This window comes from Mugil cephalus, chromosome 5 (genome assembly GCF_022458985.1).
Source record: "Mugil cephalus isolate CIBA_MC_2020 chromosome 5, CIBA_Mcephalus_1.1, whole genome shotgun sequence".
NCBI lineage: Eukaryota > Metazoa > Chordata > Actinopteri > Mugiliformes > Mugilidae > Mugil > Mugil cephalus.
The window spans coordinates 12,837,716-12,851,884 of NC_061774.1; the positions used below are offsets into that span (position 1 = coordinate 12,837,716).

General features: G+C 43.5%; 1 protein-coding gene across 1 annotated transcript in view; it reads left to right on the top strand.

Moving 5' to 3' along the window:
- The first annotated feature begins 8,286 nt into the window (after nt 1-8,286).
- The window catches only part of spock1 (SPARC (osteonectin), cwcv and kazal like domains proteoglycan 1), a 97,633-nt gene continuing 91,750 nt past the window's right edge, over nt 8,287-14,169 (top strand). Inside the window, exons 1-2 of the mRNA XM_047584811.1 lie at nt 8,287-8,446; nt 9,046-9,183. Coding sequence (XP_047440767.1) covers nt 9,049-9,183 — 135 coding nt within the window. The 5' untranslated portion in view covers nt 8,287-8,446; nt 9,046-9,048. The remainder of the gene's footprint in view (nt 8,447-9,045; nt 9,184-14,169) is intronic.

Consider the following 14,169-nt stretch of genomic DNA (forward strand, 5'->3'; position numbering starts at 1 on the left):
CTACAAGCCTTAGCTTCCTCGATGTCACAGAACTGTCTGTGTCTTCACTACCTTGCTAGAGAACTAGATTATGTCATGCTACTTTAAAAGAGGGCAAACCTTTACTTCAATTTACTATTTCACTTTTTCTTTTTGGATCTGCTTTGTTCTGTTTATCAAACTCTATTTAGTGCACTTCATTTGTGAGAGACAAAATCTAAAAAACTTTATCAGAAAATCATACTGTATGATTTTTCAATAATAGAATTTAATATTTGGTAAAGAAACCTTTGTTTACAATTAGAAAGGTCAGTTTTGGGGCTGTCATTGGGCAACACAGAGTTTCAGCTCCCTCCAAGGATTTTCTTTTGGGTTCAGGTCTGGAGACGGGCTAGGCCACTCCAGGACCTTGAAATAGTTCGCCTGGCTGTGTGTTTTGGGTCATTGTCATGCTGGAGACCCAGCCACGACCCATCTTCAGTGCTGTTACTGAGAGAAGGAAGTTGTGGCCTAAATCTCGCAATACATGGCCCCATCCATCCTCCCCTCAGTACAGTGTAGTCGTCCTGTCCACTTTGCAGAAAAGCACGCCCAAAGCATGATGTTTCCACCCTCATGCTTCACGGTTGGGCTGGTGTTCTTGGGATTGTACTCATCCTTTTTCTTCCTTCAAATGAGCGAGTGGGGTTTATACCAAAAAGTTGTATTTTGAACTCCCATGCCTCCTATGGATCATCCAGATGGCAAATAGGCAAACGTGAGGGCAGAGGGACCTTGCGTGCGCTGCAGGATTTTAATCCATGACGGTGCAGTGTGTTATCAATGGTAACCTTTGAGACTGTGGTCCCACTAGGTCCTCCTGTGCAGATCCCTTATCTTTCTCATGATCACTGATACTCCAAAAGATTTTGCATGGAGCCCAAGTCGGAGGGAGACTGACAGTCATCTTGAATTTATTCCATTTTCATGTAATTGCGCCAACAGTTTTTGCCTTCTTACCAAGCTGCTCGGCAATTGCCTTGTACAGACCTCTCCATTCTTTGTAAGTGCAAAGACTTGCAAAATTGGTGGTGTATGAACTACTTATTTTCCCCACTGATGGAGTTCATCCACAGCATCTACAGCTGTGCTTGGCACATGGACCAAATGCTGCAATTTCAGCAGAGCGGCGGCAAATCTCTGCTCTATGACCTTCTGAAAGTCCTCAGAAAGAGAATGACCATTTGAAGGAATGCCAGTGTCTGACTGCTCATCACAGTCTGGACTATTAGCCTCAGATTCAATTACAGATGACTTATGTCCAATGTCTGATAGCAGTGTTTTCTATTTTCAAAACGTGGATGCCTTAGCTTGTAGTGATGCAAAAACTCTGACCTACTCAATACAGATTCCTTGCACACTTCATAACTCCACATTTCTTGCACCTAACCCTGTATCACACATCAAGATATAAGGTCTGCACAAAACACATGATGGATTTCATCTAGCAATTCCCAATAAAATACTAGGTCTTTAAATACGACTTTTAAAAACGACTAACACTAAACACCTTTATCAGAGTATATTCAGGAACGCCTCATTGCCACTTCAAACTGTAATTAGTGACACTTGAGATACTGAGAGAGAATATTGAGATCTTAATTCTATTCTATTATTTATTGACTTGAGTGATTTATTTTGTTAACTTTGTCTTTTTGACAGTGGATTTGCTTGATCTTGAACTATAATTCAACAGAAAAATAGACTAAAAACAAATACATGGAAATAAATGACAAATAGCAAGTAATAGTAACTGATATGTTCTATCTACAAATGAAACTCTGCAATTATTTGGGGAAATTAACCTCAAAATATCACTAAAATTCATTTAGGGTAACAAAAAAAGAGAAATGAATCAGCACTTCCTACTATGAGGCCTTTGAGTGTGTTTGTTGTGCTGGATGATAGAACAAAATCAAAAGCAGGATTAGCTTCAAGGTAAATTGAAGAGTTTTATCTTTATGTCTTATGTCTTCAATAAAGCAAGTTTTTCTGATGGCTTTTGCACTTTCATCTGCCTCCACCCCCACGAACAGGTAAATTCAGGTGCAATAGCCAGTGTTCAACCTGTAGAAGGCAGCTGCTCTGCGTGTTTTCACCACGAAATAAAACACTTTTGACTAAATTGTCAACGTTGGGATCTGGATCAATCAGCAACACTACTTTGTGTCCAAGTGCTGCAGTGTTCAGCAGAAAAAAAAAATGGCTCGGTAGGAAATTAGGCAGAAATTATAGCTAATTAATTTGATGAAACCTTTTCAGGAAGACCATTAGCCCATTATTTAACAGCTGATGGTAGAATATGGAGAACATGGTGTTCAATACCACTTGACCGCTTCACTGCTGTGTTCTACAATATTTTAAATATATCATTGAAACAGCATTGCTCCATTAATTGTACCCACAAAATACATATTATATTTTAAATGTGCTTCATCATACAAAAGTCAGTCAATCATTCTCTGATTCTAGGGCCTGCAGCGTCATCTACAAGTTTTGAATGTGCTTCCAGTCGCTCAGTTTCAAAACTTGTTGAGCGGCACTTTAATTCAGCACCATGGACAGCTCCTCTGCCAGAAACATTTACCTACTTCATTAAACGTCACTGTTCTGCTACGCAATCCTCTTTTGTGTACTCTGAAAGCACAGTGACACACAAAATAATTGCCAATACTTCATCACGTAAAAGCATGTCAGCGATAACAAACCCCATAACTTTGGTGAAGAACTTCCTTCACAGCTGCCTGACAATACATTGCGTACTTAAAAAGAACATAGCCCCGTTGTTGGGGGTTGAACGAAGCTCAGCTATCTAGAATTGAATGTCAATGTGTAGTCTTGCAACAGCAGTTATTTTTTCATATAAAATAATTTGTGCTCTTATCTATAATTGGGTGTTGTGGTTTTATGATTACCGCACCCTCCAAAGATGCCTCACTGTAGAAAAAATTAGGACCTTCCGACAGTCTTTAAGGTATTAATGTGTCCACCGCTTCATCAGTTTTTTTAGGGCCTGTGTCCTTTTTTTTTTTTTTGTATGCGTGTTATGTAGTGTTGCTAAGGTTAAAACTTCTTTTTCAACTCAACAAAGATATGTTGGGATCATTTAGAACTTTCCTGAGCCAGCTTTTCACAGATGCCAAGGGAAATGACAACAAAAGCTACCCATCTCTGCGCTTTGAAAAAGATGACATATAAATGCACCGGAGCCCGGATGACAGAGGCAAACATCAAAGCCTTTCAGGGGTTATTTCTAAAAGAGTCAGATATCTTTGTTGATTTAATGTGTTTGCGTGCCGAACATTATCTCATTATTATTTGGATGCTAAATTAGTTCTGTTTTTAGACTGGGCATGTTAGCAACATGTTCTGTTTACTGTCACTAAAAGTCCTTGATGAGGAGCTGATTATGATGTGTACACCATATATAAAAATATCTAGCCAGATGCTCAGGCATTTACACTCTTTATCTCATTTGCTGCCGTGTTTCATGCTCCGCGAGTTTTCTCTTTTCATCCTATGTGGAACGTCAGATGCCTAATAGGATTTACGAATGCCCCCAAGAGCACCGAGCAGAGATGCGGATTGATGTGTGATAGAAATGCTATATTTTGCAACACTTTGCACCTTGGGCTGTGGGACAGCCCAGGCAAGCATCATCTCAGAGGCGGATACGGTTTATGATCGTGGTCCATTCTCAGGGAGACTGACAGAGCTTTTCTCTGGAGTCGCTCGAGTGAAACTGAAGTTCTTGCGCACAAGCCACTGACACAAAGCTCATTAAGGAGCAGTCCATCACACCCCGCTGCTCAGTTTCAAACATCTTCCACGCACTTCCCCTTATTGCCTCCAACACACCTACGCGCGCGCAACTTTAATCTTGTTTCATCAGTCTTGTTTTTCTTTCCCACATCCTTCTTCTTCTTCTTCTCCTTCTTTTTTCGCCGTCTGCAGTTGCAGCGTGTGGAGGATGCCTGAATGTAAAACTCACTGCTGGGATGCTCCTGGCTCCCCTTTGTTTTGTTTCTTATATTTTGATCTTTATTATTCAAAATTGGCTCCCCTGCAGCTGCCCTAAAAAATCATGTACTTCATCTCCCAGTGCCCCCCTGAGGATGGGGTTTAGAAACAAAACAAAACAAAAAAAAAAAAAAAAACCTGACTGACTGGACTGAATTCTTTGAACAGATGGGAAAATGATGAACCTGATGAAGACCTTTTTCCAACTGTCTGAAAGCATAGAGGTCGGTAAAACCCTTCCCAGGTCTCATGCGCAATGCAACACATCCACTCGTCCAGCCGTGATGTATGTCGTAGATTTGCACCATTTAAGATTTGTTTCAGTATTTTACAGAACATAATCTAGATACTAGTTGTGACTAGTCGACTTGACTGATGTACCGTGACGCTTTAAACAGGAAGTCGATAATCACCTGCCAATAACAACACAGACGCCTCCTAGAAGACAGGTGAGGAGCCCAGTGGATCACTGCACTTTCCACACTTTGAAAACCCCTGGTAGAGGGAATTACAGTGCGAGTCATCCACAGCAGAGAGCCATCACCGGTGCAATACTGTCCGACTTGATTATTGATTGCAACGCTATTGTGAAAAACAAAGGTTTTCAGCACTTTCTGAAAGTACTTGACAGTAAGTGCAGCCCAGGGTGTCACAGAACGTCGACATCAAAAACAGAGAACCTCAGCTGAGCAACACATGTTTCAGTCACTGTGGACATTTGGTCTGACCGAAGATGAAAGATGATGACATTTTGTCCTGCAAACGCTTCAAGGGCTCACATAGAGCCAAAAGAATCCGTGGCCAGTTTAAGGCAATATGTGATGAATACAGCATCAAAGATAAATTAGACTACATTATTAGTGACAATGTGAAAAGCATTCGACGATCATGGACCATGGACGATCAGCAAACGGTAGATGCTGCTATGGCAAAGAAACAGAATTTGCAGTGTTTTGCGCACACTCTTCAGCTGGTGGCGGGAGATGTTTTGAAAGAAGCAAAAGTGGTGTCTCCTCGCGTTTCAAAGTTATCAAAAGTTAGCTCACTGCTGCACACAAGCATGACATTTAAAGACGTGTTTGAAACTGAATTTGGGGAGCAGAAAGGCATCCCTGCTGCAGTAAACACAAGACGGAACTTAACACAGAGGCAAGTGAAAGCAGTTCTCCAGTGTGATCATCTGAAGCTCTGTGCTGTTCTAGAAAAGGCTGGGCGTAAGGAGCTGTCATTCGCACCACAAGAGTGGAATTTGTTGAAGGAGTTGGCGGACATCTTGACGCCATTTGGAGAAGCAACTGATTTAACACAAGAGGAGAAAGTCATCACAATCCGTGCCGCTGTTCCGTCCGTCTTGTCCCTCAATCACCACTTTGAGAAGCTGAAGTCCGCTTCCTGAAGTCTCCAGGGATCCCTGAACAAAAGATTTCTTGAGATCTTCATCAACATGAAAATGGCCAGGACACAAGATGGATTTGCTGCCCCCCTTTCAGACCCAATCCTCAAAGCAGCTGCCTTGGATCCAGCCTTTCCTCTGCTGTGGGTGGAGCCACACGTGAAGGTATCAAGGTGGAGGTGGCACAACGAGGTAAAGACAAATATTATTTATTGTAATGTAACTTGTTTTTCCTCATAATCTGGTCTAATTGACTGCAACAATGATTATTTTCTTCAGTCTAATACTGCATCATCAAACCAATGGTAAAAAGTTTCTTTTGTTTCTGCTGCTGTTGTTCTGTGTTGTGCCAGAATTGATCCTGCACGATGCTGCAGAGACTGAGCAACCTGTGCCTCTTGTTGATGAAGAAGAGCAAGAGGACCTGAGAGAAGGAGGAATGATGTTTGCTGCATACCAGAAGAGGTAGAAGCAGCAGCTAAGTCACTGCCTTGACATGGCCGAGGGACTGAACGCCTTTTGGTTCTGGGCATTAGACATGAAGAGCAGCCATCAGAGCCCTGGCAGTGTCTGCCTCCAGGGCTCCAGTGGAGCGAGTTTTCAGCCACAGTGGCGTCATACTACGTCCCTACATCGTGCACAAATGACCGACAGACATTTGGCCAATTTGTTCTTTATTATAGTGCAATATGCAATGGAAATGCAATGTTAGCACTTTTTTTTTTTCAAATGTATCTGGAGTATGTTCTTGCAAAAAAGGTTTTGATAAATAAATACAGGTTTAACAGCATACATTCTCCGTCTAAATATTATTACTCTGTTGTTAAAGAAGACTGTGTGTAAAAGACACTAAAGGACTTGAACTCTGAACTCTCGTACTGGAGGACTTGGGACTTGAGAGCAAAGACATGAGACTTACTTGTGACTTGTGAAACAATGAACTGGTCCCACCTCTATAATCTAATGCGTGGAAATACTTCACTAAAGATGAAACCCATTCCATCATGACGTATGTAAGTCAGTACTAAAATACAACAAAAACACTACTGCAACGCAAAGGCATCCACTACTGCTAGCAGAGGAACAGTCCAAATCCTCTCAGCGACAGTCTAGTTGACATTGTTTTATGTTTTGTTTTTTGCCGAACAAGAGGCACATCAGGCTGATGGTGTTTATGGTGCTGGCGTGGGCTAGAGCCAACATCTGTCCGTATTCAAACTTCAATAAAGTTGCAGAAAATACTTTTTTTTATGTGTGAGACACTGCAATGTGTATTCAGGCCAAAATATAGATTTCATTGTTGCAAAGCGATACTTTATACTGTGTTTTTTATCGGTGATTTTGCCGACGTCGACTCGACTTTCACCACGTTTGTCAACTTCAAAAAATCGGAAGTCGTTCAGCCTCTACCAGTCACCAACATTAGTGTTTTAGGTACATTAGTAAAAAAAATAAATAAATAAAAAAAACATTAAATTTTTATTGAAATGGTCAACTGAACTGAGCAAACTTATCTTTATTGGTGAAGTGCACATCATAAAGTTTCTCTGGGCAGTGATGGAAAAACCCGAATAAGTTCTTGATGTTCTTTCTGGCTAAATTTACAGTGAATGTCAGGGTACCATTTAAGCTACATGCAGTAAATACATCTAATTTTTGGAGGCCATTTCAGCCAGTCACAAAGTACTCAAGGTAGCAGTGCATACATGCTTTGAGAACCTGTGCTTTTTGATAGAGGAAGGTCCTACTGTTCGCCTATGTAACGCAGTGCTACGCCTTCCTCATCTGACTTCAAAGTGCCGCTGTGACTATTATTATTATTACACTATTTTAACAATAGCCACATAGAGCAGTATTAACAATGATTTGTGATATTTGGCTCTGTAAGGATTCATTGCCTGAGACAGCTGGATGTTCACCAAATAACATATTGTAGCATTGACTGTGACTGCAGCTGAAAAGGGAAAGCAGAGCTCAATATAACACATACATGTCTGCTTTTTTGTTTACCTAAAACAGAGCAGGTTTCCAGTCTGCTCGGTGTGAATCAAATAAATACGGTGAGTAAAATAGGCCACGGAGCTCTGCTACGTCCACCTGCTTACCGCATTTGAACTGAACCGAAAACACTAGCAAATATGAAACAACGAGTGCAGATGAAATTTTGGGGTTTCGCCCGCTCAATAAAGCTCCCTTCCCCCTGTGCCACAACCTGTCAATAAAACACTGTTTCCACTGCTTTTACTCAACGCAGGCATCCAAGCAGCCACCAATAAAGCACTCGCTGCGGCGCGCTCTCATCCATACAAACTATTAACGACAAAGAAAAAGAGAAACAAGGGTGTCACCAAAGTGTACAAAAAAAAAAAAAAACAGTGAGTGAATGCAGAGAGTCGATGGATTAAATATTTAAGAGCAGATATCGTTATATTCCTCACAAATGAACGCCCCAGTTATGTGGCCTATTTACGAACTGTTTCACTTTCATTACAGAAACAGAGAGTCTGCCTCTGTCCGTGGTGCTGAGACGCGCCACCGCCAGCCGCGGCGGCTGAAGGGACGCGCCAACACTAGGCCGATTTCGCGGTTTCTCTAACTTAATTGTATTTACAGCGGTGGACACGACTTAGGATTCCACGCAAGACGAGCGTGGCTAAAATAAAATTTGTGTTTGTACACCCGGAACCGCACAGCAGCGCTTTGATATGTCTCTCCAAATCCTCCATGCATGCGCTCTGGTGTGAACATAAAAAAAAAAAATCCCCAGCTGAAAATCAATGACACGGTTATAGAGAGAGAGAGAGAGAGAGAGAGAGAGAGAGAGAGAGGAGGCGGTGTCTGGTGACTGAGGAGGAGGAGGAGGAGGAGGAGGAGGAGAAAGCTCCCGGTCCGCTCGTCCTGCTGCTCCTTTTTTACCGTCAACCCTGCGAGCTGTCGGGTGCTACCGGAGTGCCCGGGGCCGTGGACTTATTTTATCCCCGGGAATCACATTTGGATACGAGCAAACTATCCCAGGTAGGTGATGCGCCGTTACCGGCCGTTGGCTGCATTTGCAAATGTATAAATATATATACATATGTAAATTAAAGTACATTTGTCACTTTCGTGTTGTTGCTGCTGCTGCTGCTGCTGCTGCCGGGATAGAGGAGAAAGCGGAGCAAAGCCCAGACAAAGCTCCGTGGGGGCGGCAATTGTGTTGACGCCGCTAATTGCTTTTTAAATTGGCGGAGGGGAAGCTCCTGAGCTAATCGTTTCGCTGTGCCCCATCTGCCGCGGTGACAACTCTCCAATGTTTATAATCCGATTAGGAGGAGGATCAGCAGTTTGATGAAATGATCACCCTGCGCCGCCATACGCAGCGGTTCGCTTTTATTTTGCTGCCCCGCGCTCCACTGTGACATTCTGACCCGTGTGTGGCGTCACAGCCCGAGAGTTCTGTGTTCTGTAAAGTGGCGTGGCTCACTTCGTCCCGCTCTTCATACACTTTACAGCATCCTCCCCCCTCCTCCTCCTCCTCCTCTGGATCGGTTTCCTCTCTCGGAAACTGCCTCCGTCCTATTCTTCTATGTAATCTCTCCCCCATTCTCTCTCCCTCTCTCTGCCTTTGCTCTCAGGAGATGTTCTTCTTTCTGCTACCTGTCGTGGCTCTATTGCTGAGCGGAGAAACGGCGGTCTCCGGTAACAGTAACGAGAAATGGCTGGGCACTGTGGCTCAGTACAACAAGGACAGAACCTGGAACAGATTCAGAGATGTGAGTTGCACTGAGAATCACAACGTTCAGCCAGAAGGGCCAATATAATTAGCTGTGTGTGTCTGTGTGTGTGTTTTATATATTCTGCGTGTGAATCTGTGTACAGTTGCAGATGTGTTTGTGGAAGAAGGAGAGGGGGGTGGGGGGTGCACTACGCCCTTGATACACCCTGTGAGTACTTGAGCGCTTGCCAGCAGGCATAATCCACCTTGTAGAAACTCAGCAGGCTCAAACCCTGTCTCAGAAAGCCAATCAGAATCATGAACAAACATCACTTCTGCACATGATAGGAAAAGAAATCTCCCTCTATTTATATATATCGCTGGTTTTAATGTTGAACGCTGAATGTTTACACTTTGTGGCTGCCCCCACCCCCACCTTTTTAAGTGGCCATACACAACTTTTATCACCAAGAATTTATCGGTTTCCATTAGGCTCAGAATGCGCTTTTATTATTTCTTCGACTGTGATTGCGTTCACAGCACAAAGCATTTACCGTTTATAATGTGATTTTTGAATCTGAGCTTTTATGTTTTGTGTCTGACACCAGGGGTCAGTTTTTAGTTCAGAAGTGCGTCGTTTTAGAGCGGCTGTCGGGAATCACTGAGATGTGTGAGGATATCAGGTGTTAGCTAGGTGATGTCGTTTTGTCAGAAGCGGCTGTGTGTGCTCTACAGGCGACAGTAGTCCAGCTGAACAAGTCCTGAAGTCTGTACAAACATACTGAGTTGCAGTTTTTTTAAGCATTCACTTAAAAGATAATGAGCCTTATTTTTCCATCTTCTTGGGTTTGAATTATCAACTGGCACCAAACTCTTTTGAATCGGCCCAGCAATAAGTGTGAACTCTATAACCACACTGTTTCTGCAATGTGATCTAATGATGCATTACACCGGTAGTCTTTATTCTTTCCACGCTACACGTTCAGATTGTTACTATAAATTACTGACAGCATTATGGGTAGAGTTCCTACAGAGACAGAGGTGCCTCTAACACGCAACAGAAGTCTCAGGGGGAGTCTTACTCTGGTATCTCGTGGGAGGTGCTGGTTTGCAGGAAGAGGATGTAAATCATAGTAAAGCTTGGTTTACACTCCAGCAGCCGGTCTACGCAGGGCCTACGCTGCAGGGGGTGAAGGCATTAGTGGCACTGTTTTGTAACCATGTCGTCATCGCCTTAGTTTGGGACTAGTCCGCTGTGTCGAGTTGGAGCAGAAGTTCCCAAACGTGGATCAACTGTGACTTTTACTGAAATCGCTACAGCAGAGGAAATACAGACGGCGTCTGGATCAAAATCTGAAATGTTGCTCTAGGCCGGGGGTGTCAGAGGCTCTAATCTGGCCCCTGGCATGAAGTTGGAAAGACTTTTGAAAGGCTGCAACCCTTCAATTAAAGGAACTATTTCTTTTAGTAAGAGTGGTAGACAGAACACAACACCCAGAACTAAATAGTAGGAAACAATCTGATGAAATTGCACCTTTTCCTTAAAAATCTGTTTTCTTTCATGCATTGTTTTGAAAAAGGATAGTTTATTAAATGTATACATTTTAAAAATGTATGTGGGTTTTTTTTGCACTGAAATAAAGGGGAAATTGTCTTTATTCACAGGTCATAGGTTATATTTTCACTGACTAACTTTGCAGGACAAACTGCAGTTACTGGCCAGTAATCCGGGCTGGCAGTGACTATGTTGACTGGGATGTCTACTTGCAGTCAAATAATAGATGTAGATGAAATAAATTAGTTCTTCCAATAACCTGGCATCAATATTCATGAAAGCATCGCAGGAGAATGACATTAAACGAGCTCCAATTGTAATTCGCAAGACTCCACGTGCTAATAGACTCCAGCACTAAAAAGAACGTTACTGCAGAGGCTAAAAGAAGCAGAACAGAAACAAACACGTCTGCTTCTTTGGAGATTCTTAACGTCGTCAATGGGGAAAAACAAGCACTTTCAGGGAACTGCCGCTTTTAATAGAGGCCATTTTGTGATCGCCGGTTAAACGGGTTCCATAGAATTGTGTCCCCATTAATGGGAAATTAGGCGCAGTTTGTAAAACACCAGGATTGAGTCAATTCATGAAAGAATGCAGCAAAAATATCAGCCTTGGTTTTTAGCCACAGCTTCAATGAACGTCTGGAACTGAACGTATGTGATGTCGCCTTGCAGTTTAACCGCATTAAAGGCAGTTAATTGGAAACGAAAGCGGCTAGAAGATTCAAAAACGCGTCTGCCGTGTAATGACTTCATCTCCACGCTGCTGTGTTTGTACTCTCTTTGGGATGCGCCCTCACCTCTTACCAGCTCAGCATTCAGGAGCCCGAAAACACGTCTTTACCGCCGACTCAAACATCTGCCGAGGGATTCCTTAAACGAGTCGGGATACCTCTTAAGCTTTCTTAAATAATTTACAAACCGAGACCAAATCTGAACACCCAGGAACGTTTATGCATGCTGTGTTGTTTTGTCGAAGAATTAGGACGAGGCCGCGCGCTTTATTTCGAGCGACAAAGTTTTCCTCCAAGCCCTCGGCCCGGCCTCAATCGAAGAGCAATTTTGACACACTCTCCGGCAACAGTGGGGCCGATTGAGACGGCGCCACGTACCACTGCTCTTCCGTTTGATCCCGTACTCTTAACATCATGATGCCCTGCGCTGCCTGCTAACGTGCTCTCCAGAGATTTCGGCAGACAGAGAAGCAGCTCCGGCCTTATTAGAGCCAGCCTCCCTCCTGCCATGCTAGAGCTGCAGCATGAGAGACAGTGCATGCTCAGCTAGAGTGCTACTACCTGCAGCGTATATGTGTGTGTGTGTGTGCGCGCTGCCCACTCTTTATCCCCTCTGTGGTCTCCAGTGCAAATGAAACTCATTAACAGGGAACTGTCGGTTGGCGGGCGGAGGAGGAGAGGGGAAAGAGGGAGGCAACGGAAAGCAGAGGAGGAGCAATAGTTAGGGGGAAAGGGCTGTGACATTTACAATATGTGCAATATTTCAAGCAACGCTGCCAACTAAATGTGTGAGCTGCTGTAGTGTTGCTGTGTGTGTGTGTGTGTGTGTTGTCTGACCTATCAAATAGAGAAAAAAAAAATGTTGGTTGTAATTTGTCTCCTGTAACACCAGCTGTCATTTGTCCCGCTGTGTCCTCTTCCCTCCTCCTCCCAGGCTACGTTCTATAGGAGCACATTTCAGACTGCAAAATAATTCTTTTGTGATGTTACTAGTTGAAGAAAGCCTGCTTTATGAGTCGAATTCACAACATGCTCCAAAGACACCATGACTACCCGGGGTTTCCCTGACGGAATTTGTAGTAGATTCATTAGATCATCCGTCACAAATGGTGATTCTAAGAAATTGTTCTATATGATGATGTTTCCTTGACGATCGGTTATCCAACCTTACAGTGTTTCTGTGACCCCCGCTTGCTACCCAGTTAATCAGTATACAGCTCACTTTCCAATCAACTCTTCCTTTTTTCTTTTTTTTACACTGGGAAGGCCAAAACATATTTAAAATTTAAAAATGTTCTCTACGTTTCCGGAACCTGAGAGCGGCGCTGGCCGGGGATCCCATCTAACGATGACGTGCCTCAACGCCGATACTGACTGAATGACTCACGGAGCGTGACGCGCACTAATTGGGAATCTCACAGAGAAATACTGTGCTCAGAAAAAAGAAAAAAAAAACGCAGGGAACCGAAAGCGCCGTCATCATTACTCCAGTGGCCAAGTAGATGATTATGCTCCACAGGATGGGACTTGGAAGACGAGCATGTAGCAGTGGAGCAGATGGCGGTGGAAGTCTGGTCTATTGCTTCATTGTCGGAACGTAAAACGTGCCCGACTTGTTTAATTGCCAGACTCACTGGAACCTACTGGAGCTCCGTTGCGCTGGAATTCTTTATTATCCCTTCACATCATGAACATGCGAGGCACGGCGCCGGTTCATAACAGAACCTCACGTCTCCCTGTCACTCAATCAAATCGCCGCCCTTTCCTCGGTTCACATCGAGTCATGAACTCCAGTGTTTTCTTCCACTCTACTTGCTGTCTCTCATTTTCGGTCTCTGTCTGCGGAGCAGCGAATGACCCCGTGCTTCCTCAACCATAGCCCCTCTCCGCCTCCCCCTCTCCACCCCCCTCCTCCTCCCCTGCCCTCGCCGCTGACTCCTCCTCTCCACTGTTCTCCTCTGCCTGCCATGTTTCACTCTGCATCGCTGTTGATGAGCCTCTTTCCACCCGCTGCATAATGCATGAGGGTCCATTTCTAGGCAGAGGACTTGGTGCAATAGTTGAATAGCCAAAGTTCAGGTGCCAGCTTATCTTGAAAAACAGAAAGAAGATGGGATTTGATTTATTCCTGCGCCTCACCGCATTGCTCAGGACCGTAACTGGAATGCGTAGCGAGATAAATGTAACGCCGCGAACAAGAAAGCGGTTATTAAGTCCACGTTTTCTCCCCAATTAAAGCAATGTCAGTGCATTTGTATACTTCATGCAAATATTTCATTTTGTTTGTAGACACAAAAAGCATACTCATGGATTTCAGACTTGCTTGCAGACCTAATTTGTGTGTAACATAACCACAGTGTGTTATTTACTCCTCCCATGCTGTATTACGTATGCTCTGGAGACATAATTCATCTTTTAAGAGGATAAGTAAATGTTCTTGACCAAGTAAATTGTTTCTTAATCTGTAAATTTGCCTCGCCGGCTTTGTTGCTCTTTTGGCAAATCACTTCTTCTTGTTCTTTGCACCAAAATAATTCCAGTTTTCCTAAGGTTACAATCAAATTTTTAACTTTCCTGAAGTTTTATGCAAATGAATTATGGCTTCAGAGAATGCGCACTGATTTGTATGCGGTGCTGATTCCCACCGTGTTTCTGTTACAGGCAGGCTCATCTTTGTAGTAGGTCTCCAGCTGCCTTATATTGTTGGCCATGTCCAAGTGTTCTGGTCCGGATAAAAGTGACTATGAGAGGCGCAG